Here is a 26,778-nt window from a genome sequence, read left to right on the forward strand (position 1 = left end):
AAATCAACTTGCAGGGCTGCAGGAATTGAGCAGGGAATGGGACTGATTGGATTGCTCTACAGTGAGCTGGCATGGACTCCATGGGCTGAAAGGCATCCTTATGTGCCATTATGACTCTTTTTATTCAGATAGAATAGATTTTTTTTTTTCAATTTCCCATTAATAGTAAAATTGCTGAAAGCCTGGTCTTTGATTTTCAACCCAAAAATGACTTGGTCCACAGAGATGGTGAAAGGAAAGAAAGAGGTGCTGATTCTTCTATTTTTCCAAAAAATCTATTTTTTGATAGATCTTGCCTCAACCCATCCCCTCTCCACTACAGTTGAGTTCTGTATAACTGTAGTAGTCAAAAGTGAGTTTAGGTTGATAGCTAGCTAAGACTATTAAAGAATGGAATTTCCTGTTTATCACTATAATTACACAAAAACATAGATTTAGGAAGTTTTCTTTTATAGTAATTTGTACTTTTTAAAAGAAATATGCAAATAAAATGATCAGATTTTGACAAAAAAATTATATGCAAGAACCTGTACTATGTTAGCTATTTTGACGGGAGTGCATGCCTTGATATATTTTGTGAACCACAGGATGGAGTACTAAATGGATTCTTTGAAGTCTCAAGAATCTTATTCATTCATGCCTTTATCAGGGTAGATCTAGAATAGTGGATCCAGTTTTGGTCCCCAGCCTTGGTGGGCATATAGTGCTCTAGAAAATGTTGAGGGGAAGGCAATAGATTGATGCTTAGTTTAAAGACTCTTTGTTATCAGGACAGACCATTGGAGTACTGGGGCTTTTTACTTGGAAAAGCATAGAAACAAGGGTATCTGTTTGAATCTTTTCTATTTTTTTTATAAAAGCTAGCGAGGATGGGGGACGTAAGTATAAGTTAGGAAAGCATCGAGCTAGGTTAGATAGTAGAAAGTACTTATTTTCCTAGAGTCGTTGACCTCTGGAATAAGTTTCTGGTGCATGCAGTGTGAAATTGCTGCAAGCATTGAAAATGTAGCTGGACAGGTTCCTAAAGGTAGCTAATGTTTCTACATATAGAAGTTAGATGTGTCATTGGCAGTTTTCACCATGGTCTTTTGAGATATCACCTTTTGGGGGGTCAGAGGGATTTTACAGAGTCTTTTCCAAAGTTTCCCTACAGCTCTTTTGTCTTGTTGCCTCTGAGGAGACTGCATAGCTGGGTGGAGGGTAAGTGGGTGAAGAAGACAATGAGGAATAGGGTGGTGGTGTGCAGAGGTTACACTGCCAGCATAGTATGGGTTTATAGTATGGTCATGCAGTCAAGGGGGAGGGAGGTCCTGGGGGTAAAGTTGTTCCTGGTGGGGGTCCTCCATGGGCTGCAAATTGCCCAAGGAGGAAGGACCCCCAAGTCCACAGGGTGGCTGCCTCGTTGTGTGGCAACCTCTGTGTGGAGGAGGCCCCCCAATCACTGGTAAGATCCCAGCGGCAGCAGGGCAATGCCCTTAATTGGCTGTTAATTGGCTACTTAAGGGCCTTAATTGGCCTCTGGGTGGGAAGGCCATCTGCCTATCCCATCCCTGGGAAGATTGCTTGGTGATGGGGAGATGACGGGCCCTCCATCCTGCCACCAGTCACGATACTCCATTTCCCCCCCCCCCCCCCCCCGCCATTCTTTTACAAAAAAAAAAGAATACTTCAGCCAAATAATTAATTCTTGAAGAGAAAAGAGAAGATATGGAAGGATGTCAGTTGTCACTTTTGGACTGGCGTCCGGGTATACAGAGACAGATCACTGGGATCTTTTCTGGAGTAGTTAATGTTGTTCGTTTGGAGATGTCGGAAAGGTAGTCTGGTAGGCTTTCCAGGAGAATTGTGGCATCAGGGGTTTCAGTTATCCCACTCTGGATTTGCAGGTTTTTCAAAGGGGTAGAGAAAGAGGAGCTTGACACACTGGATTTCTCTGGGTCTCTTAGAGGTGCAAGAAAGATGAGCTGGGTGTTTCTCCCTTGGCAGGTTGATCTTCAACTGCTTTTCAACACAGTTCGTACCTCAACCTGTCAAAGCAATATCTCAAAAGCAAAACCAATTCCTTCCTCATAAATCTTGACATGTCCCTTCTCTGTAAACATCTCCCCCAAGTCACCAAGGTTTCTGTTTATTTAGCTTGAGGCTTATGACAGCCAGTAAAGATTTGTTTTCAAACAAGACCTCTGTGACCCTTGTTTTAAAAAAAAAAAAACAGATCCACGGAGTCTTTTCAGTTCTCCCAAATAAACTAGTGTCCATGATTTTAAAATACGAATCCTCAAACTTTTTTTAAAAAAAGAAGCACTTTCATAACACACCGAACACGCGCAGGTTGCAGCCAGGCCAGTGGGAATGGATAGTTTGTGTACCAGCTTACTGGAGGGCAATGTTGCAGACTAGTTTTACTACAGAGGACTCAGTTGAGGACTTCAGTGGGGCCGCATACAGGAGAATGCTAATGGGCATGGACACTGAGATGCTGGGTGCCAGACTGCTGCCTCTAGTTGTCAAGGAGCATGGAGGACTCCGGCTTCAAATTGACAGAGGGCATTGCGCAGAGCTTGGAGCTTATCCTTTCCAGCATAGAAGTGGTGGTCAATGCTATCATAGCATTAGTGGACTCATCCATGATGCCGCATCCAGTGGCCGCTATCTCAGCTTCCGCTGCAGCACACGATAAAGCCATGCTACATCCGACTGCCGGAGTGGAAGCTTAGACGGAGTTTGAGATCCACGCTTGCTGGTATGCAGGCTTGGACTGCTGCCATCATGGCTGTATATCTCAGTGCTCAAAGGGGCATGCAGGTGCTCTCAGCTGTCCAGCAATCTGTGCTCCAGCAGTTACTGAAATTGCTGACATGGCACCTGTGGGAGTGGCAATGGTACATGGAGCATGAACCTGCTGCCCTCTCTCAAGTTAACAGCATTCATGCTGTCTCATTTCCATTCTGCCAGTGTCCTTGCTATTGCATCTTAGCCAGTCAGTGTAGACTGCTGCTGCCCATGCCGATGTGGTGCAGTCCGAAGCTGGGCCCACAAGGCCACCGGCCAGTGCAAGTCAGCAGCCTTCCCCAACTGTGCTGCAGCCACGGAATAGCAGTGTGGGAGCACTAGGACAGGCAAGGCTACCCACAAGACAACTACAAAGAGAATGTGCAAGGATGAATTTTTTTTGCTTATCTCATTGGATGTGTTACTTGATAAAGGTGTTATGCAAGGTTTTTGTTGGTAGCTTTGCAAAATTCTGGCCAAGAGGACACTGATACGATGTTGGAGATCAATGGCAAGGTCAGGTATAGTGGAGCAATGGTGATGAAGGTATATAAGTGAATCGGAGTCTGAATAGGCGCTCATGGGCAGTCTGTGCAGTGTGAAGACATCCCAGATGCCTCTTCCCTGCCTCCTCTTCCTCCTCCCTCTGTGCAGAGCTTTCCCTTTCCATAGTCTCTGCTCCATCTCCCTGTTTCGCAGACCCAGAGGCACTGCAACAGCAGCCCCCACATCTTTTGCAGCCTTTGTGTGGACAGGTCACCAAATCCTTTGCCCTCCCTGTGAGCAACACTGTGTGCCAAATCCAGCAACTCACCATACGCATCCAAAAATACTCCACAGTACTTCCCCAAATCTTGCATAGCAGAAGGCTGGTCTAAATCAGCTTACTTGTAAGTTGGATGGTTGGCCCTTTGAATAATGTGAGCGGGAATTGGTGGGTGGGGTGGAAGTAGGGTCCTCTTGCAGTTGAATGCATGTTCAGTGGACCTGCATGGATCTAGTTTGGAATTCACATGTCAGACTATCTGGAATGACTGTTTGTTTGTTGGTTTGATACAATCTGACCAGTTGAGAAGTTTCCAGCACACATGGTATGCCGTGTGAGCGCCTTCCCAGCATGGGGCACCACATGGGCTATGTTGTAAGCGGTGGGAACCAGTATGCACCCACCTTGAGGAGCCTCCGCCTTCCATAGCACTAGAGCTAAATTTTTTGGCCTTTGACTTTGACCATTGGATATAACTGATGCAGCTATTTTATTATAATATTTGTAATTGACATGTGAACATTTTTTCCTTCCCTAATTAAGATGACAACACTTTTAAATGTAAGATGACTATATTCCTTTCTCTGAAGTTTCTGGTTCAGCTGAAATGAACTAATTCAGTGCAGATTGGTGATTTTAAACTGGTCACTTTCTGTAATGTATGGCTCATTTCCACACCGAGCCGTGCATTTGCTAATTGATCTACTGGGGAAACTATTTTAATATTTATTATGCAAATATTTGGCATCCAATTTACATGAGATTGGTGTTCCAAAACAAAGTTTGGATGTCTTGCCCTAACTATTCAGGACTTTGAAATATTAAGAGTTTTGTGTAGTTGATCAATGAGGGAAAGATCTCAGATGTGGATTTACATGCTGCTCAGGCTGTAATTGGATGATATTCCATACCTCCAAATTTTAGTTTGCAATGGCAAGCAACAGGGAATTTCAGATGAGTGGAAACTATGATTTGTGTAGTTGGACAGAACCTCTAGTTTTAAACATATAGCCAACTGTACCAGTGTTCTGTAATACTACTGCCACCTGAAATGTCTCCTAACTGAGAACTTGCGTTAACTAGTCAATTTTAATTCTGCATATTGGTAGTGCACATCCTTGGATCTGAATCTGCCAAACTTATTCAGATTAGGCTAATATCGGAACGTTTCTGCATCTGTCCAGTTTCAGTCAAAGTAGACAATCCTGGCTTATATCTGTGATAACTACAGTAAATATAAACTGACAGTTTTGGAAATAAAACAGATCATTGGAATAAGTTGGTAGCACTCTTGACTCCGAGTCAGAAAGGCATTCGATTACAGCATATTTGATTTGTGCATAATAATGTAGGTTAACACTTCCGTGCAGTATTCAACATTGTCAGAGTGAGATGTTGGGGATAATTTTGTTTTCAATTAGATTAAATTTGGATGAGTTTTATAATGGGGAAGAATAGGGGTGGTATGGAATCCACTCTGCCACCTTTACTGCCCAGGTGATAAAATTGAAAATTACCCCTGTTATCTCAGATGAAGTATTAACCAATCTCCCTTCTGATGTGCACATTAAAGATCCCATGGTACTGAAGTGAAGGTTGACCTGTCTTGTGCTGAAAACATGCTAGATTCAATGTAGAGGTCCTGTGTTGCCAAAAAAAGGATACATATACAGAAATCAAATGTCCATAATTTTCCTGACAAATCTGCATTGCCCTGAAAGATGTGAACCAATTGAGGGAAGATTATTTGTGTGTTGTATTTTTATTTTTGTATATTCTGTATTATTCTTTCATGTCAACTATGTTGCATAACATCTGCAGCAAAAAGCCCTCTGTAATGATCCACTAAAAGGTGGAGAAATGCTAGGTTTCTGTTCAGTATTGATAAGTTAGGAGACATTCAACTCCAGGACCTGGCTTTAAATCAAATTTACACTGATGCAATTAATACTTCCATCCTCTTTGATGTACTGAAATGAATTTGGGGCAGTATCAACCCAATTTCTGGTGGGCACTTGTCAGAAAATTACCTACAATTTCAAAACAAAATTCCAAACTCATTTATGTCATGCTTATACTAGCAAAACAAATCTTCATCCTTCTGCAGTTTGATCTCTAATTGCTACTGTAAGCAATTTGAACTCGGTACATCCAAATCTGCACTGGGTTTCATAATCCCCTCCTTAGTAATACACCTTGGCTCTAGGTTGACTTGGTGACATATTCTTCCTTTGCATCCTTACTTTGTTGAAGTCAAGATGTATCTAACTCAATTTCAAAGGGCCTCCCTGGTTGGCATCCTTCCATCTACAAAAGATTATGGACATACAGCAAGCAATCCATTTAGGTGGGTTGTCTTCTCTTGGTGCACATTTTGCTGATGGCTGGGAAAGCCATTCCTTGAGAGGCAGGTTCTGCCACATGTGATAGTACTTTCCTATGGCCTAAGACCTGCAAAAATGATTCCCTCTCTCTACAATGTTCAGGTTTTAAAAGTTGAAGCTTGATCTCACTTAATCATTAGTTCTTGATATACCGTGTTTTCTACTTCTTTTGAACTTCTCGTCCTGCTCTATGGAACCTGGCCCTTTAGCTACATTCTCAATAATAAAAATCGGCTGTTATGCTACTGCAATTAAGCATGCCAACTGTACTGTGACTTCACATCATTGTATCACTCGGTTTTCCTTGCATCTGACGTTAGTTATGTCTCCCAAGGTAAAAACAATGATTTTCAGCAATCTTTTCTACAATGTTTAAATATTGTTTCTGTAAAGCTATACAAGAAAAGCACCTCAAAAGATCAGAAATTCCAGGTTCAAATGTTGAGTCCACAATATAGCTTCAGGGTCCAACAATGATCACCATATCAGAGTTTCAAGAATGGCTGTTTTGAGTCCACAAAAAGTTGATCTTCTAAAGTTGAAGTTAAGGTACATTGAAGCATTGTAGAGATGACCCCTCATCCTTTAGCTAACAACAAAACTAGACTGGCAGAGTGCAAAATGTGGAAAATTGTTCCAGTTCTCTGTGCTGTGAAAATTATTTGAATCATTTCACAAAAAAAGTAACTAAAAATGAAATTTATAATGGTATAAAGTGGCAGTTGGGGTACCCCTCTAAAATTTTGACATTTTTACCTGTTCATTGTCATATTGATGTAGGAATATTATTGGAATTTCTATGGCGTGAGACTTTTTTTAAAAAAAAATAAAAATTTTTTTAGTACAGGTGAGTAATGAATTTATTTTTGATAACAGTTAATTTCAGAAGCACTGAGTATAATTAGCTAAAATGCTTATTTCAGTTATAATCTTTGTTATAGTTTTCAGTTTGGTTAATTTGATCTGTATTGGCTAACAACATTCATTATCCATTGACCAACGAATAAAATTAAACCGAAGTTGAAGTTTGCATTTATGTAAAATTTCTGACTGGACCTTTTTGGGGTGTACATGGTCACAATTTGTCAATCTAAGTTTAGTAAATGAAAGGAAATTATTGTAACCTTGTATTATAGCAGTCATCGGCTAAGAAAACATAACTCATTAGCAGCATTTAGCAGTTGAAGCAGAGTATTAAACTTGTAAGTACCGCTGTATGGTTGCAGTAAGCATTGGAGTATTTTGGTGCTATGTACATAGTAAGTACGTTTTGGGAGGGGAAAAAGAATTTATTGTGTACCCTATTAGCTGCCTGCACAGGCTCCACTCTGAAAACTACAAGATTGGTAATCAGAAAAAATAAAAATGGGTCAGGTGTTCAGACTCTGCTATCTGAGAGCTGTTATTACAATCACCTAGATGTGAAATGTTGGGAAAGATGCTCTTCAACACAATCAGTCACTTCAGTAAATATTAAATAGAACGTTTTTACAACACATTGAGTAAATCTTTCAAGGAAACTCAATATCAAATGTTATGTTTTAACATGAGCTAGCACTAAAGCTAACAGTGTTTTACTTCCTGAAAATGTCTGCTGCTCTTTCTAAGATAGAACTTTGATCCGATTTCCTTTTCCGCTATACGACCTCATTGAAGCAGCTGTCGTCTCTGCTTGAAAGCCTACTGAGGACTGTCCTGATGTAACGTTGCAGTAACTCTGAACAAGCATTGCAATCTGTTCCTTACAAAATTCTCTTAACTGCTTTACTACACTCACCAAATCCTGATTAAGCCCTTTTCCCTTATTTTCCCAAGCTGTTCTGGAGTTATTGACTTCTGTGTACTTAAGCTGGATTAACGGCTGTTGGCTTTATTTGTAGGGCTGAAGAGCTTTGGACAGTATGGTGAGGTATGGAAACTATAAAGCTTTTTTATTGAAAATGTAGATTTTATTTTTGTATGAAAAGTGTTCCCTTTTGTAATGTGTATGGTAGGCCACAGGATCTTATCTGTTGCTGAATGTACAGTAAGAATTGAGAAAATAGAAAGATTATCCAGCTGTTAGAATGCAGTATAGCGCTTTAAAGCATTCTCAATATTAATTTGAAATAGGAAGGTATTGTACCCTGTTATAAAGATCTTTTTATAGATTTTAAAATATTCTGCACTCCAGAAATATATTTTCTTAGTTTTATGTAGGCCAACATAGATTAGTTTATAATTTTTTTTTAAGGACATTTCCTCTAGTTTGCATTTTTTCAATTTAAGAGTTTAACATTTATAATCTAATTGCTGCATAGCTTAAAAATAATCAATTCAAAAGTTTTGTTAGTATATGAAATATTTAAAATTTAGCCTTCTACACGCAAGGGTGGCCGTAGTTTGAAACTCTTCCGCAAGCAGCAATTGATGCTAGGTCAATTGTTAATTTAAAATCTGGAATTGATAGATTTTTATTAACCCCAGGTATTAAGGGATATGGGGCAAAGGCAGCTATATGGATTTAGGTCACAGATCAGCCATGATCTCACTGAATGGCAGAACAGGCTTGAGGGGATAAATAGCCGTGGCTTTATACTTCTAAGTATAGCCAGATTTTTTTCCCTTGAATATCAGAAAATTGATGTGTAAACATGCAGTAGGGAAAGTGGGTAAGAGACTGTGTGTTTATATTTCTGAATGCTCAACCTATTTGTTACCCTTCTTTGAAACAACCTATGATTTTTTTTTTAAGGTGCTTATTTCATCAATATACAATTTGGAAATAATGGGGAGGTTTAAATGCATTACAGTCTCAGTCTATGTAATTCTCGTAACCTTATTTCTTGGCTAATAAAGGCTTGATTTTTATTTCCCTGATAAAGGCAATTGTGTGGTGAATAAAAAAAATGACAGACTGAATTTGGGGTTAGCTCTGAACGCAACCCAAAAATATTGTGTACCTTGTTTCTTTTATTTTCAAATTAAATACTGAAAGATTGTATTTACAAAGTTCTGGAACTTGCAAAAATTCCATTGCTGTTTCAGCCGCTGTGTAACATTTTTGTAAACTGGTGATAGTTTCTGTGATTGAATTCAAAGCTGTTGCAAGGATTTTTGAAGGGAGAACTCTGACCATTAGCAAACAGTTGTTAATTGTAGCAGTATATTACTGGCACCAGTCATTTTTGCTAATGTCCAGAAACATGTGACCATATATTGGGAAAAGGCCATTCAGCTCAGTTAGCTTGCTCTGTTTCTTTTTAAACTCCATGTGTCAGACTCTTTACATTACCTGTTTAATCTCATAATTTGGCACAAAGCCAATACCTTTCAGTTTCCTGTTGAATTGATTTACTTTATATCATCACTGTCTTGATGGTGTCCTGCTGTCCACTTTACACGAGTACTGAAAGCATTGATTAGGTGCTAGTCCACTAGTTTGTTTGTGCTAATCTTTGAAGGATAATTGAATAGTAATTTTTAACCATGGTTATGGTATCAGTAATCTTTATAATTATTAACAGTATTTTGATGTTTTGTGTCTAAGTCTCTGTGTCTGAGCTGATTCTTAACTGTTTGATCCTATTGCCATATAAAAAGATGTACAACTACACCAGGATATGAATCAGTGTATATTATTAATCAAAAAATTATTTAAAAAAAACAGAATTCCAACATTTTTTTATTGTATCAACAGGTTATTAAAATAAATTATTAAGTTAAGTTTCCATACTGCTTTGTTATCATCTTTGGCCTCCTTATCTTGAGAGATAAGCGCCTGGAGTGGCTATAAAGGTCAATTCTAGAGTGACAGGCTTTTCTGCAGGTGCTGCAGAGAAATTTGTTTGTCAGGGCTGTTACACAGTTGGCTCTCCCCTAGCGCCTCTGTCTTTTTTCCTGCCAACTACTAAGTCTCTTCGACTCGCCACATTTTAGCCCCGTCTTTATGGCTGCCCGCCAGCTCTGGCGAACGCTGGCAACTGACTCCCACGACTTGTGATTAATGTCACAGGATTTCATGTCGCGTTTGCAGACTTCTTTAAAGCGGAGACATAGACGGCCGGTGGGTCTGATACCAGTGGCGAGCTCGCTGTACAATATGTCCTTGGGGATCCTGCCATCTTCCATGCGGCTCACATGGCCAAGCCATCTCAAGGGCCGCTGACTCAGTAGTGTGTATAAGCTGGGGATGTTGGCCGCCTCGACGACTTCTGTGTTGGAGATACGGTCCTGCCACCTGATGCCAAGTATTCTCCGGAGGCAGCGAAGATGGAATGAATTGACACGTCGCTCTATTCATTGTGGCTTTGTTATACTAATTAGGATTTGGAGACATTAACTGTACTTCTGTTTGGTGAAAAATAGTAGAATCATGCAGACAGAAAAAACAAAATGTTCATGTAACATTTTTTTCGGTGCCTCTTTAGGTGGCTTCACAAAAGTGGAACTGTAATTAAAAGCAGATTTCTACAGCCATTGGCTGCCTGACTTACCTCATTCCAGTAACAATGATTCACTTTTTTTGTGGGTCTCCTGATCTGCTATCGGAATAGCGATCTCCATTATTGGTCTGCTAAATGTACTGATCCAGTTCAATACTTTAACATTGTGTTGCAAACATCCCAAGACATGAACTTGGCTCAACCTCAAATACTCTGAATGGCCTGCCATGTGAAGTTTCATCATGGCACAGCACTTGCAAGCCTGCTGTTGAACTGGTCTCTGAGCCAGTGTGGAGACTGGAACAAGATGCTAGTAGAATGGTGCATGGAAGTGGCTTTCCCCAATCAGAAACAATAAGTATAAAAGTGCCCTTGGCTGAAGAATGATGCATAGTGCATGGGGCAACAGGAAAAAAATTGAGATTTTAAAAAGATTATACTCCCTGGTGGAAATCATTTAGACATATCTGAACGCTGTAGTACTAACATATTAAATAGTTTATTTTAAACTTGAAACCCACCAATTTGTTGTGAAACACAATGAAACACCATTGAACTGCAATATCAGTGGTGGGATGCAGGCTTGATTTCCCACACTGCTGAGTTCCTGATCTCCACAGTCAGAGGGACAGTTCTACACAGGCCTTCTGACACTTCCTTATAGTGGCATCAGTAGAGGCCTTCGAATAAATCACCCTCTTGGATGCAGGTTGCACATATTGTTAGAGGGAATTCATAGTTATGTAAAAATATAAATTAACCAACAAGTTGCTTGTTTACATAGTCTAATAACTCTGACAATGTAGAAGTAAAAATTATGCATCTGCACATAGTGCACTATGGGAGCACATACTGCAGAATTGTGAACACCAACCTGATGATTTTTCTGTATGTTAAAATTTATGGACAAAAGAATCATGCAGTTTTACAGTGTGCTCGGAAGCAACTGTCATCTTCTCAGAGGAATTACTGAATTTATTGTATCTTTAAAACAAAAACCTTGAAATTGAAATACTACAAGCAACTAGTCAGCAGAATGTGATAAATCTTCATCTGTTATATGTTCCTATTACTATGGTTATGTGGCATTGCTTTGAACTTACCTCTGGTACCCCAAGGATCTATCCTTGACCCCTTCCTGTTTCTCATCTACATGCTTCTCGGCAACATTTTAAACAAAGCATCAGTTTCCACATGTACAGACGACACCCAGCTCTCCCTCACCACCACTTCTGTTGCTAAATTGTCACGCTCCTTGTCCGACATCCAGTACTGAATGAGCAGAAATTTCCTCCAACTAAATATTGGGAATACCAAAGTCATTGTCTTCCATTCCCACCACCACTTCCGTTCCTTCGCCATCAACTCTAACACTCCCACTATCAACTGAGGCTGAACCAGACTGTTTGCAACCTTGGTGTCATATTTGACCCTGAGATGAGCTTCCAACCACATATCTGAACCATCATTAGGACTGTCAATATCCACCTCAGTAACATCGCCTGACTCCGCATCTGCCTCAGCTCGCCTGCTGCTGAAACCCTTATCCATGACTTTGTTAGCTCTAGACTCGACTATTCCAACAGACTCCAGGCCAGACTCTCATCATCTACCCTCTGTAAACTTGAGGTCATCCAAAACCCTGTTGACCGTGTCCTAACACACACCAAGTCCTGTTCACCTATCACCCCCATGTTCGCTAACCTGCACTGGCTCCATTTTAAATTTAAAAAACAAAACTTTGCTTCTCATTCCTGTTTTCAAATCCAGCCATGGCCACATCCTCCCTATATCTGTAATTTGCTACAGCCCGACAACCCTCAGATATCTGATGTCCTCCAATTCTGGCCTCCTTGAGCATCCTGATTTTAATTACTCCACAGTTGGCAGCCATATCTTTAGCTGCTGAGGCTTTAAACTCTGGCATTCCCTCCCTAAACCTCTCTGCCTCTCTCTCTTTTAAGGTGCTCCTTAAAACCTACCTCTTTGACCAAGTTTTGGTTATCTGCCTTTGAGACTGTCAAATTTTGTTTTTTAATACTCCTGTGAAGGCCCTTGGGATGCTTTACTGCGTTAAAGACGCTATGTAAATACAAGTTGTTTTTGGAAGTGGGTAAGTTGCAGTTTACAGTGCAATTTGCAAATGTGCGATAAAATTAGCTTGTCTAGTTTGAACTGATGGACCTTTAAATATGATTTTAAAATGTTTAAAGAACTGGTGAATAAGTATTGGTATACAGTATTTATGATCAAATTTGGAAAGTTATATCAATCCGTTGCGGATATCCCTGTGATGCTGCATTTCCTCAATTCAGTAGATTAGGTTTGCAGCTTCTATTAAAGTTTGTCCTTATCTTGGACCTCGTTTGCAGAACTGAGTGGGGAAGATGTGCCTAATTGACAGAAGAAATATGAAACAGTAAGGATTCCAATTCTGGTCCAATTTCAATATTCCTTAGCCACAGAACATGAGAGCCATACACAGTCTAACGTTTCTGCTCGAAATTTCAAAAAGAAGAAATTGGAGATAAAGCATTTTGAAACTGCTAAACGTAAACGCGGGTTAAAGATAGCCGTACTACAGTAATAGCAAATTTGCAAACCGCGCAGAATAATTTTAATTTCTTCCCGAGTTTATAGTTCTGGCTCGCTGGGTGCTATCATTTGCTGATACTACAACACCAAGCATGAACGAATTTACTGATGGCATGAATATGTTGTATGTCATGATCATGTAGAATTGGAAATTGATTGCGATGCTTAATTTTGGACTGTCTGCTGTTAATATGTATACGCAACGAAGAGAAATGTACGGTTGGACAAAGAGGAAGTGATATGCCACAATGGATTTTCCGTGCAAAAAAATGTCTGCGTAAGAATGCATTACCATTAAATTGTTTCCAAATTCATTAGGGACTTGTATAAAATTGTTGCTGAACCTTGCTGCACGTGCCGGGACTCGGGCATGAAGATGACAAGGAAAAAAATAGTAATTACGGAACTTTTTGTGCTTTGAGCCATAAATCATCAAGAGACGAAGACAAGATGCGGAGGAGCTGACCGAATTTAGCATGAGACATAAGGCTATTTTTATGAACCTTGCTAAACGTGAACGCGGGTTGGAGATAGATGTATTCTACTGCAATGCCAATTCTACAACCCGCACACATATCTAGCGAAACTGCTCTCCCACTGCACAAAATCGGTGAATCTATCTCAGTGCCTTGTTTGCGTGCCACAAAGTTACATTTAATATGGGCTGTCGCAGTGAGAAAGTTTGCATTGTAGTGATTAAAATTTTGTTTAGTCCAGTATTTCCACATTTGGTTCACCGTTATTTATGGAAATGTATGTTAAAGGACGCAGGGGAAAATCATTAGTGCATTCCTTGAAACAGTAATGCATTTATATAGCGCCTTTAACCGAGTCGATCGTTAGGTGGAGTGAGAGGTGGGGTATTATATATTCCTTAATAATAACGAGCAAGTGTGCGGAAAATGACCCTTCAGGGTCATTCAGGAAAGCAATTGCTTCGATCCTCCCAGTGTTTAACCAAAGGAAATTATGGCTTATCCAGGACTGTATGTCAGACAAGCAGTCTGATAACACAAAGGCAGTGGAGGGGTCAAGGAAGATGGTGGTGAGGTAAAGCTGATTGTCGTCAACGTACATATGGAACCTGATGTCATGACTTTGAATGATATCACCGGTTCCTGGGGTGTCTATTGTCTATGCTTTATTAGGGAGATAATGGCAGTGACGAGTTGTGATGCTGCAAGATAACCCTCAAGGCAAGCACTGCAGTGCTTGTACATGTAAACCTATATAAATCATTGATTTGCCTGCATTTGGAATATCGTGCTCAGCTGAGTGTTTCACTTCAAGTAAGATATTAAGGGTGCAGAAGAGATTCACCAAGATGATACCAGTGATGAGGGGCTGTAATTCATAGAATGGCTCCAGCACAGAAGGTGGTTATTCAGCCCATCAAGTCCATGCTGATTCTCTGCTAGTCCCTTTTTCCCATAGCCCTGCAAATTGTTTTCCCTTAAAGTACATATCTAATTCCCTTTTGAAAGCAACGATTGAGTCTGCCTCCACGACCCTTTCAAGCAGTGCATTCCCAATCATAACCACTCACTGCATAAAAAAAGTTTTTCCTTTGTTACCTTTTGTTTCTTTTACCAGCCACCTTAAATCTGTGTCCTCGGGTTCTAGATCCTTCTATGAATGGGAACAGTTTCTCTTTATCTACTGTCTAGACGCTCATGATTTTGAACACCTATCAAATCTCCGCTCAACCTTCTCTGTCCTAAGGAGAACAACCTCAACTTCTTCAATCTGTCCAAGTAAATGAAGTACCTCATCCCTAGAACCATTCTCATAAATCTTTACTGCACCCTCTCTAAGGCCTTCACATTATTCCTAAAGTGCAGTGACCAGAATTGGAGACACTATTCCAGTTGTGGCCAAACAAGTGTTTTCTAAAGTTCATCATAACTTCCTTTTCTTTTGCACTCTATGCCTCTATTTATAAAGCCCAGGATCCTATATGCACACCACCCACCACCAGCCCCCCCCCCCCCCAAGTCTATGTTCCTGCACCTGTTTTAGAATTGTACCCTGTAGTTAATATTGTCTTCTCTTCCCTCCAAAATGTATCACTTCATACTTCTATGCATTAAATTTCATCCACCATATGTCCACCCATTCCACCAGTCTCTGTCCTCCATAAATCTATCACTATGTTCCTCAAAGTTCACTACACTTCCAAGTTTTGTCTCATCAGATTTTGAAATTGTGCCCAGTACATCCAATTCCAAGTTATTTGCATATATCCGGAAAAGCAGTGGTCCTAGTACCAATCCCTAGGGAACCCCACTGTATACCTTCCTCTAGACTGAAATAAACGACGTTTTACCACTACTCTTTGTTTCCTGTCCTTTAGCCAATTTCGTATCCGTGCTGCCACTGCTTTTTATTCCATGGGCTTATTCCACTTTGCTACGATTTGCCTTTAACAAATAAAAGCAAAATACTGCAGATGCTAGAAATCTGAAATAAAAACAAGAAATGCTGGAACCACTCAGCAGGTCTGGCAGCATCTGTGGAAAGAGAAGCAGAGTTAACGTTTCGGGTCAGTGACCCTTCTTCGGAACGAGCAAACATTAGAAATATCAAAGGTTATAAGCAAGTGAGGTGGGGCTGGGGCAAGAGATAACAAAGGAGGTGGTGTAGATTGGACAAGGCCACATAGCTGACCAAAAGGTCATGGAGCAAAGGCAAACAATATGTTAATGTTGTGTTGAAAGACAAAGCATTAGTACAAATAGGGTGTTAGCGGACTGAAGGTTGAACAGCAGCAAGTCCAAACATGAAAAAAGAACAGTGGGTAAACAAACTGAACAAACTAAGATGAAATGAAATGAAAATGGAAAAAAAAAAATAACTAAAAATAAAAGTAAAATGGGGGGCCCATCATGCTCTGAAATTATTGAACTCAATGTTCAGTCCGGCAGGCTGTAGTGTGCCTAATCGGTAGATGAGATGCTGTTCCTCGAGCTTGCGTTGATGTTCACTGGAACATTGCAGCAATCCCAGGACAGAGATGTGAGCATGAGAGCAGGGGTGGAGTGTTGAAATGGCAAGCAACCGGAAGCTCAGGGTCCTGCTTGCGGACTGAGCGGAGGTGTTCCGCAAAGCGGTCACCAGTCTGCGTTTGGTCCCCCCAGTGTAGAGGAGACCACATTGCAAGCAGTGAATACAGTCTACTACATTGAAAGAAGTACAAGTAAATCGCTGCTTCACCTGAAAGGAGTGTTTGGGGCCTGGGATAGTGAGGAGAGAGGAGGTAAATGGGCAGGTGTTACACCTCCTGCGATTGCAGGGGAAGGTGCCATGGGACGGGGACGAGGTGGTGGGGGTAATGGAATGGACCAGGGAACGATCCCTTCGGAATGCTGATGGGGGAAGGGAGGGGAAGATGCGTTTGGTAGTGGCATCACGCTGGAGATGGCGGAGGATGATCCTTTGGATATGGAGGCTGATGGGGTGGAAAGTGAGGACAAAGGGATCCCTGTCATGGTTCTGGGAGGGAGGGGAAGGGTTGAGGGTAGAGGTGTGGGAAATGGGCCGGACACTGTTGAGGGCCCTGTCAATAACAATGGGGGGGGAGAATCCTCGGTTGAGGAAAAAGGATGTCATATCAGAAGCACAGTCATGGAAGGTAGCATCATCAGAGTAGATGCGTCTGACACCGTGAAACTGGGAGAATGGAATGGAGTCCTTACAGGAGGTAGGGTGTGAAGAAGTGTAGTCGAGGTAGCTGTGGGAGTCGGTGGGCTTATAATGGATATTAGTAGACAACCTATTCCCAGAGATGGAGACCAAGAAGTCGAGGAAGGGAAGTGTCAGAGATGGACCATGTAAAGGTGAGAGAAGGGTGGAAATTGGAAGCAAAGTTGATAGTTTTCCAGTTCGGGGCGGGAGCAGGAAACGGCACCGATACAGTCAGCAATGTACCAGAAAAAGAGTTGGGGGAGGGGGCCTGAGTAGGACTGGAACAAAGAATGCTCGACATATCCCACAAAAAGACAAGCATAACTGGGACCCATGCGGTTACCCACAGCAACACCTTTTACTTGAAGGAAGTGGGAGAAGTTGTTCAATGTGAGAACAAGTTCAGCCAGGTGGAGGAGGGTGGTGGTGGATGGGGACTGGTTGGGCCTCTGTTCAAGGAAGAAGTGGAAAGCCCTTAAATCATCCTGGTGGGGGATGGAGGTGTAGAGCGATTGGACATCCATAGTGAAGAGGAGACTGTTGGGACCAGGAAACTGGAAATTGTCAATGACGTAGGGCGTCAGAAGAGTCATGGATGTAGGTGGGAAGAGATTGGACCAGCAGTGAAAAGATAGTCAAGATAGGGAAAAATTAGTTCAGTGGGGCAGGAGCAGGCTGACACAATAGGTCTGTCGGGACAGTCCCGTTTGTGCATTTTGGGAAGGAGGTAGAAGCGGGCTGTCCGGGGTTGCAGGACTATGAGGTTGGAAGCTGTAGAGGGAAGATCTCCAGAGGAGATGAGGTCCGTGACAGTCCTTTGGACAGTGGCTTGATGTTCAGTGGTGGGGTCATGGTCCAGAGGGAGGTGGGAAGAACTGTCTGAGTTGGCGTTGAGCTTCTGCAAGGTAGAGGTTGGTACGCCATACAACAACAGCACCACCCTTGTCTGCAGGTTTGATGACCGTGTCAAGGTTAGACCTGAGAGAACGGAGTGTCTCAAGTTCAGAGTGGGACAGGTTAGAGTGAGGTGAGGAGGGTAGATAAATTGAGATGACCAATGTCTCGCCGACAGTTTTCAATGAAGAGATCAAGAGCGGGTAAGAGGCCAGGGAGAGTGGTCCAGGTAGAGGAAGAATGCTGGAGGCGGGTGAATGGGTCTGCTGGTTGGGGGGAGGACTCCTGGTCGAAGAAGTGAGCCCAGAGGCGGAGGCGATGGAAGAAGAGCTCAACATCATGCCGAGTGCGAAATTCATTGAGGTGGGGACGTAAGGGGATAAAACTGAGACCTTTGAGTACCGAACGTTCAGCATCAGAGAGGGAGGTCCGAGGGTATAGTGAATACACGGCAAGGGGTCAGATCAGAAGGGGTGGGGTCCGAGGGAAGTGAAGCGGAAGGAGGATCTGGAGGAGCATTCGTCCCCATCAGCTGCTGGAGCTTGCGTTCCTTAACACCTGAAAGGAAGAAAAAAAGTTTTTTGTTAATGCGTCGGATGAGACGAAGGATGAAATTAAACTGCGGAGTAGAACAGCTTTGAGATAAGGTGAGGCGGTGCTGCTGGAGAGAGAGGTTCAGTATGTGCATGTGGCGGCGCATAGTACTGAGTGTGGATCTCGGGACGCGGTGAGAGCAGCAGTCTGAGGAACGTTGTATTTCTCGGAGATACCTGTAGTCCTGGGTGGATTCAAAACATGATGGGTGAAACTGCAGTTGGAATCCATGTGGAATAAGACGGAGCCGGAGACAGTCACCTGAGGAAGGAGATGTGACTGAAAACGAGTTTTGGTCGACACTTTATCGAACACCAGGAGGGAAATAGAAAGCAATGAAGGTGAACAAGGTAAAAGACAAATGAAAATCCCGTCTGAGAGAAGAGCAGAACTTCTTCAAGGTAGGCATTCCTGGAAGAGAAGTGGCAGTGAATTAAACACTAAAATAAAAGCAAAATACTGCAGATGCTGGAAATCTCAAATAAAAACAAGAAATGCTGGAACCACTCAGCAGGTCTGGCAGCATCTGTGGAAAGCGAAGCAGAGTTAACGTTTCGGGTCAGTGACCCTTCTTCGGAACTGGCAAATATTAGAAAAGTCAAAGGTTATAAGCAAGTGAGGCGGGGCTGGGGCAAGAGATAACAAAGGAGATGGTGTAGATTGGACAAGGCCACATAGCTGACCAAAAGTGCCTTTAACAAATATGTGCTGATTTTCTTTAAGTAATCCACACTTGTCCTGGATTATCATTTCTAGAAGCTTCTCCACCACTGTTAAACTGACCTGATCTATATTGCTGGGTTTATCCTTTCCGCATTTGTGCAACAGGGTATAACATTTGCAATACTCCAGATCTCTGGCGTCACTATAAATAGGATTGGAATGTTATGGCCAGCACCTCCTGTAATTTCCACTATTGACTCCCTCCGCAACCTAGGATACATTCCATCTGGACCTGGTGACTTATCTACTATAAGAACAGCTAGCTGCTACAGTACCTCCTGCTTATCAATTTTTAGCCCATCCAGTATCTCAACTGTCTCCTCTCTTACTGTGACTTTGGCAGCTTCTTCTTCCTTGACAAAGACAAATGCAAAGTACTTATTTAATACCTCATTTTATGAGAAGAAGCTCGAGAAATTTGTGCTCTTTTTTTTTCATCAGAAAAAAGTTTGCGAAGACCAAGTAGAGAGTCAAAATTGAAGTTTTAATAAAGTAAATTGGAGAAAAGCTATTTCCACTGGATGGTGAAGTGGCAACCAGAGGCAATGAATTTAAGATCAATCCTAAAAGAACTAAGGGAGAGATTAGAATAATTTCTTTTATGCAAAGGGTTGTTAGGAAAGGGAATGCAATGTTGGAAGCAGAATCCATAATATACCTTTTTAAAAGAGAAATGGAAAAGGAAGTGAGAGCCACCATACCAAAAATTAAATGGCTTTTTCAATTTTGTATAACAGCAAGTTGTTGTGATCTGGAACGCACTGCTGATAGCTTTTTATTCCAGAGTCTTGTAACCAATTGAATTTAAATTCCCAAGCTGCCATGGTGAGATCTGAACATAGGAATTAAGGAGCAGGAGTAGGCCATTCAGCCCATCAAGCCTGCTCTGCCATTCAATTAGATCATAGCTGATCATCTACCTCAACACCACTTTCCCATGCCATCCCCATATCCCTTGATGTAATTTCTGTCTTGAACATGCTCAATGATTGAGCTTCCACGGACCTCTGGGGTAAAGAATTCCGAAGATTCACCACCCTCTGAGTGAAGAAATTCCTCCACATCTCCGTCTTAAATGGCCTACCCCTTTTTTCTGAGACTGTGTCCTGTTCTCCTCCCCTCCTCTCCACCCCCCCCCCCCCCCCCCCCCCCCACTGGTTCTAGACTCATTCAACCAGGGGAAACATCCTATCTCTGTCTCCCCTGTCATGCCCTGATAGAATTTTGTAAGTTTCAATGAGATCACCTCTCATTCCTCAAAACTCTAGAGAATACAGGCCCAGTTTCCTCCATCTCTCCTCTTAAGACAATCCTGCCATCCCAGGGATTAATCTGGTGAACCTCCATTGCACTCCCTCTATGGCAAGTATATCCTTCCTCAGATGAGGAGACCAAAACTGTACACTATACTCCAGGTGCGATTTCCACCAAGGTTGTATACAGATCATTAGTATAGGCCTCTGGATTACTAGTTGAGTAAAGTAACCACTATGTACCATGCTGGTGCTATGGGAGCCGGAGACCCTCCAAGTGGGACGCGCAGCACTTCTGGATGCTCCCGTCATGGCTTGGAAGGGCATGCTAAAAGCCTGCTTTGGTCTGCAAAAAAAAAAAACGACCGAGCCCGACAGAACCACATCCAACTCCACCCGAGTCCTTCCAATTTTTCCCACAGTCAATCCCCATAGCCCTGCAAGTTTACTACTTTCGAGTGTCCATCCAATTTCCTTTTGAAATCATTTGATTGTCTCTGTTTCTATCACCCTTGTAGGCAGCGAGTTCCAGGTCATTACCAGCCACATTTATAAAAAAAAAAGTTCTTCCTCACAATCCCCCTGCATCTCTTTCCCAAAACCTTCAATCTGTGTCCCTTAGTCCTTGTACCATCAGTTAATGGGAGCAGTTTTTCCTTGTCTAACTTATCTAAGCCTCTCAATCTTGCACTGTCAAATCTCCACTCAATTTCCTTTGCTCCAGAAAGAACAACCCCAGCCTTTCCAACTTAGCCTTGTAACTAAAATCCCCCATCCCTGGAACCATTCTGGTAAATCTCCTCTCAAAGGCCCTCCCATCCTTCCTAATGTGTGGTGACCAGAATTGGATGCAATGCTCTAGTTGGGGCCTAACCAGAGCTTATAAAGGTTCAGTATAACGTCCCTGCTTTTGTACTCTATGCCTCTATTTATGAAGCCTAAGATCCCATAAGCTTTGCTAACCACTTTCCATATATCCTGCCACCTTCAATGATTGCGCATGAACTCCCAGGTCCCTCTTATTGCACACTCTTTAGAACTGTGTCATTTAAGGCAAAATGCCTCACCCTATCCCTTCTGCCAAATGCATCACCTCGCACTAGTCTATATTGAATTCTATTTGTCACCTGTCTGTCCATTCTGATCACCTATCTATGTCCTGTTTCAGGTGCTTTGTATCATCCTCACTGTTTGCCACTCCTCCAAGTGTGCATTCTCATCGGCATTCTCCGGTAAGCTGCCCATTGATGTCCTCATTTGAGTCCCGTGTAGCAGAACTCTCCTGTGACCTTGCCCTCCAAGGGAGCTGGTACACTAACTATTCTTTCCTCCAGCCTAGCTGCAGCCCACTCTGGCCTGGTGACTCACCGCATGTGGATTCTGATATTATACTAGACTCTAAGGCATGCACAATGCCAGGAAATGAGCTGGTGGCTGCGAGTGCCAGATGAAATGACAGTTCCTCTTCTCAGTGTTGTGGTGTTGCACTCTTCCTCCTGGGGCTGCAGTGGCTGGGCAGGTGGCAGTTGTTGGTTGTCTAAAAGCAGAAAATCAGAAAGGGGAAGGTTGGGGTGAAGAAAGCTGGGTGAGTTGGAACACGAGGTCCATGGTCATGCCATCAGCAGCTTGTACATCATTCCATATAGCAGGATGAGGGTGAGGTGAGAGTTGAGAAGGGGCATAAGGCAGGAATATACACTGTCATCCTCTATGTTGTCAGCAAAGCCGGATGCCATGGTATCCTTCGTAACTGGCTCCATAATGCGGAGGACTGCGTCCTTTGTAGGGCTCAGGAGTGGCAGGCATCCTGGCTTTCTCCCCCCTCCACAGTTCTGTTTGCTGCTGACGACTGAGCTACGTTATCCCGCAAAAGAGAGGGAAGAAGGTCATTGTGTTGCACTGTATTTGGGTGATGTGCCTGCCACAGTTGAATAAGTACGAGATATGTAGAAGCAGTGAGATCTGGGTGTGAAGCTGGCAGCATTGGAATGTGTGTGAGGTGAGGTGGAGTATCTGGATATCAGGCCTAAGTCCTGAGTGCTGATGGATGAGTGATGGGGGTGTGGTGCATTAAGCAGTGAGGTTGGTAGTGTGGTGGGTAGTTATTGTCCTTCGAAGATGGTTATTGAACTTCCTGCAGCACTGCTGCAGGTCCTCAGAGTCAGACTCCAGACAGTGACCTCTCTGGCCAGTTGATCCTATTCCTTCCTGAGGGTTTATTTTGAGAATCTTCTGATGCCCTTCTCCCCCACCCCTTCCCAGAAACATGACTTCTCTCCACCTGTCAACCTCCACCACAGGGTCCATGAACATAAGAGGTCTCTGTCATCCCTGGTGCTCCGTTTGTACTGTTCCAACTTGCAGCCAGCGTCAGTACAGGCAGCTACTTAATGTTGAGTGCAGCTCCCCTTTAAGAGTAGCAGGCTGGCTATGCCATATGCTCAGGCCAACACTACAATCATGTAAAATGAGGGGGCAGCACCAGATTTTGTTTGACTGAGCAGCCGTAGCTCTCTGGAGAAGACAATTCCAAAGATTCACAACCCTCTGAGTGAAGAAATTTCTCCTCATCTCACTCCTAAATGTCTGTCCCCTTATCCTGTGACTATGCCCCCGAGTTCTAAACACTCCAGGTAAGGGAATCCGCATCTACCCTGTCAAGTCCTTTTTAGAATCTTATACATTTCAATTAAGATCATCTCTCATTCTAAATTGCTTTTTAGTGTTTTAGCCAGAAATGCGGAGCCCCTAGGATTGCTACAATTGGCTTTGTGCTAATTCACTTATGAAGGGGTGAATTGTTTGAATACCTGCTCTTAATCATCACGCAGCAACTCTTATTGATAGTGCTGGTGTTTGGATATGGATTGAGGACAGAATCGGAAGATGCTTGCAGCTAAATATTGTTGCAGCTCACATGAATAACCGTGGGTATCAGGGATGTCAGTAATGGTATTTATCAAGGATATTCCTGCCGGTGCTCTCGGCTTGACAATTTCATCCTCCACCTTGATCAGGGTAGGAGTATGAATGCGTATGGGTTTCACTAGGATCACTGATCTCCTAGAGTCTGCTGTCCTGTCGATCAATAGTTGTATTGAGATGCAATCTGGTTACAAGGACATTTATGCAATGAGAACAGAATATGTTACCATCTCTCGTGATGACACACTTCTGTCCCGTGTGACCACTGATCTGATGCTTTTCCTGATTCCAGAAAACAAGCTGGGCCAGACTACTAGAGACCAAGTTGTTGCAGTCTACAGTTGAGTCCTCTCAGACCTAAGCTCCTAGAGATCACCCCTGAATGAACCATAGCATCCTCCTTCCTCCCATGTTGCAGCCACTGACTGAGCACCTTGTGGAAGCAGTAGAGTAGAGTCATTAACAGATCTCACTAATGTGAGAAGTAGTTAGTAGGGCTTTCTGTAAGCCAGTAAAATAAGTATTTTTTTGAAATCTTTGTGCAATGAGTGTTCCTGTAGTAGCTGGTGCACTTGCAATGTTAGGTGACCTGAATATGGTATACAGGTAGATGCTGTTGATTATAGGTTCAAAGAACAGGAACATACTTTGGATGTGATTGTTAATACAGGGAAGCACAGATTGTTCAGCTGATCTCCATGAGTACCTGCTGAACAGTTCTGGTTGCAGGGAACTGTAGGACACCTCTCACCTCCTTGATTTCCTCTGTCATCATTGTCCTCGCCCTCATCATTCTGAAGGCCTCCTCCAATAGTGGCTCCAGGTTGCTGGGCTGTATGGCTGGAAGCCACCAGACTTGTCCAGTGTTTGAAGACTTTAGTGGCTTGCTTGATGAGGGCTGTAGCTGACCCATGTATATGTTTATGGCGGAGTTCAACGGTTGAGTGTGGGTTCCTTAGAGAGTTGTAAGAAAAGGATACCCTTTGTCCCCAATTAACCAGTGTGTAACTTGCTCTGCAGGGAAACAGTAGGGAATGAATGATTGATTGTTGCAATATAGAAAGATCATGGGAGCTGCCAGGAAAAGAGCACAGACTTGTATGATGCACTGCTGGCCATCACATTTCCAGTTGTACATTGATAGAGTGGAAGCCTTCGTGATTTATGAAAGCATTCACATTGTGTGAAGGAGCCTGCAGGGCAATATGGTTTTAGTCAGTACTCCTTGGACTATCTACAGGAAGTTCCCTCAGCAATTGCCCTTTAATTGATTTTGGGTTATCCTATTTAGACAACTTTCACACAGAGCATACTTGAGCATTGGCCTCAGAGGTATGTCCCAGGTTACAAACTGCTCCATCTTAACACCAAACATCTCAGCCTCCCATGATTCAGCACCCAGACTAGCTATGAGTAACATCACTTAAATTAATTAAAGCTGAATGTTTGTTTGTTTTCTTCCTTTTGTTCATGTAAAGTACCATGTGAAATATCTTCAGTAACGGCCTCCAAGTTGCATCCGAATTGAAGAAATATTTCCACTAAATATTTACTGCTCAGCTCCAATACATTTTGCACTGTTAAAGCTAAATGAATAATTTCTCAAATTAGTAATGTTGAACACACCAAATCAGCAAAAAAAGTAGCATATAATAAATTGCTTTTATGTTGTGGTATCAGCAGATGTTCAGAGGTCAAGGCTGGAAAATGTACTGTTTAAACATGTGGTTAACTGAATTTAATGTTTTACTCATAGAATTGATTTATAAATAACTGCAAATTGAATAATATGCTGTAATGATAAAAGTCAGATGCTTGGTTCTCATTTTAAATTAAATTTATTTTCTAAATAACTGACTTTTTAAAAAAAAAAATTTGAATATTTCACCTAGTTGCCATGAGGTTGTGACCTTCAGATTCTCATGTGGAAGCTAGATAAGGATGAGATTTCTTGTCAATCGGGATTTCATTGTCCTGTGTTTTTCCCCTCTGCCTGTCAAATCTTACCCCTCCCTATTTTTCAAATACCTCCTCTATCTTGTGCTATTTCTTTAACAAAAAAACGTGGTAAACAACAGGAACGGCTAACTTTCAAGTTCCAACTCTGGTAAAGAAGGGAAAAGAAGAGCTTGAGAGTAATTGCCTTATTGTATTCCTGATTTAATTGTGTTGATATATGGCAAAAGAAAATTCTAAATTAAGCTGTACCCGATCCATAACTGATACACATTTTAAGAATTGTATCCAATGTGCTTTGTTTAGAGTCAATTGTAGATTAACTTTTTTTTTTATTCATTCATGGAATGTGGTCATCGCTGACAAGACAAGCATTTATTGCCCATCCCACATTGCCCTGGGGAAGGTGGTGGTGAGCCACCTGCTTAAATCCTCTTGTCCTTGTGGTAAAAGTTCTCCCATAGTGCTGTTAGTTAGGGAGCAATGTTCCCAATAAGCTGCACAGCGACCTGGAAGTTCCTGCGCAGGCCAAGCACAAGTCGGCCCCTTTTAAGTTACCGCGTGCGCATGGCTGCGCAAAAAAAATTTAAAGGACTCACACGCTTAAATGAATAGGCCGCACAGAACAATAAAAAAAAATTAGGAGCATTGGTAGGGAGTTCCAGGATTTTGAACTAGGAACGATGCAGGAACGGCGATATGTTTCCAAACTGGACTGTGAATTGGAGACAAACTTGCAGGTGGTGGTGTTCTCTTGCATCTATTGACTTGTCCTTCTAGGTGGTAGAGGTCATGGGTTTGGAAGGTGCTGTTGAAGAAGCCTTGGCAAGCTGTTGCATTGCATCTTGTAGATGGTACACACTACAACCTCAATGCTTTGGTGGCGGAGGGAGTGAATGTTTAGGTGATGGATGGGGCACCAATCAAGCAAGTTGCTTTCTCCTGGATGGTGTCCAGCTTCTTATATTGTTGGGCCTGCACTCATCCAAACAACTGGAGAGTTGTAGATGGTGGAGCGGCTTTGGGGAGTCAGGAGGTTACTCACAAACTACAGAATACCCAGCCTCTGACCTGCTCTTGTAGCCACATTTACTTATGTGACTGGTCCAGTTCAGTTTCTGGTTAATGGTGGCACCCAGAATGTTGTTGTTGTGGGATTTCATAGAATCATAGAATGGGTGCAGCACAGGAGACCATTTAGCCCATAGTGTCCATGCTGAACCTCTGCCAAAGCAACTCAGCTACTCCTACTCCCCCACCTTTTTCCCCATAGCCCTGCAAATTTTCTCTCTTTAGATGCTTATCCAATCCCCTTTGGAAAGGCACAATTATATCTGCCTCCACCATTTCTCTGGTTGTACATTTCAGATCTGAGCTACTTGCTGAATAAAGATTTTCTTCATGTCTCTGTTCTTTTGCCAACCACTTAAACCAGTGTCCTCTAATCCTCAACATTTCTGCCAATGGGAACAGTTTTTCTCTTGTCTGTCTAGACCCCTCGTGATTTTGAACACCTCTATCAAATCCCCTCCCAATCTTCTCTGATCTAAGGAGAACATCTCCAACTTCTCCAATCTATCTACATAACTGAAGTCCCTCATCCCTGGAACCATAAGTCTTTAAAGCCCTCACATTCTTCCTAAAGTGCGGTGGCCAGAATTGGACATGCTGCTTGAGTTGAGACCGAACCAGAGTTTTATAAAAGTTTATCATAACTTTCTTGCTTTTGTTCTCTGTGCCTCTATTTATAAAGCCCAGGATCTGTATGCTTTTGTAACCACTTTCTCAACCCATCCTGCCACCTTCAA

At 42.4% G+C, this 26,778-nt stretch overlaps 1 protein-coding gene across 4 annotated transcripts in view; it reads left to right on the top strand.

Annotated features, from left to right (window-relative positions):
- The window catches only part of ptpn11b (protein tyrosine phosphatase non-receptor type 11b), a 197,853-nt gene that overhangs the window by 34,993 nt on the left and 136,082 nt on the right, over positions 1-26,778 (top strand). The window contains exon 1 of one of the 4 annotated variants that reach the window (XM_068017061.1): positions 7,571-7,831. The exons of 1 other annotated variant lie outside the window; for it this stretch is intronic. In XM_068017061.1, coding sequence (XP_067873162.1) covers positions 7,824-7,831 — 8 coding nt within the window. In that variant the 5' untranslated portion in view covers positions 7,571-7,823. Of the gene's footprint in view, positions 1-7,570; positions 7,832-12,702; positions 12,766-26,778 lie in introns of those variants that run through there. 2 more of the 4 variants (XM_068017063.1, XM_068017059.1) reach the window with 2 other exon arrangements.

This window comes from Heterodontus francisci, chromosome 37, assembly GCF_036365525.1.
Source record: "Heterodontus francisci isolate sHetFra1 chromosome 37, sHetFra1.hap1, whole genome shotgun sequence".
NCBI lineage: Eukaryota > Metazoa > Chordata > Chondrichthyes > Heterodontiformes > Heterodontidae > Heterodontus > Heterodontus francisci.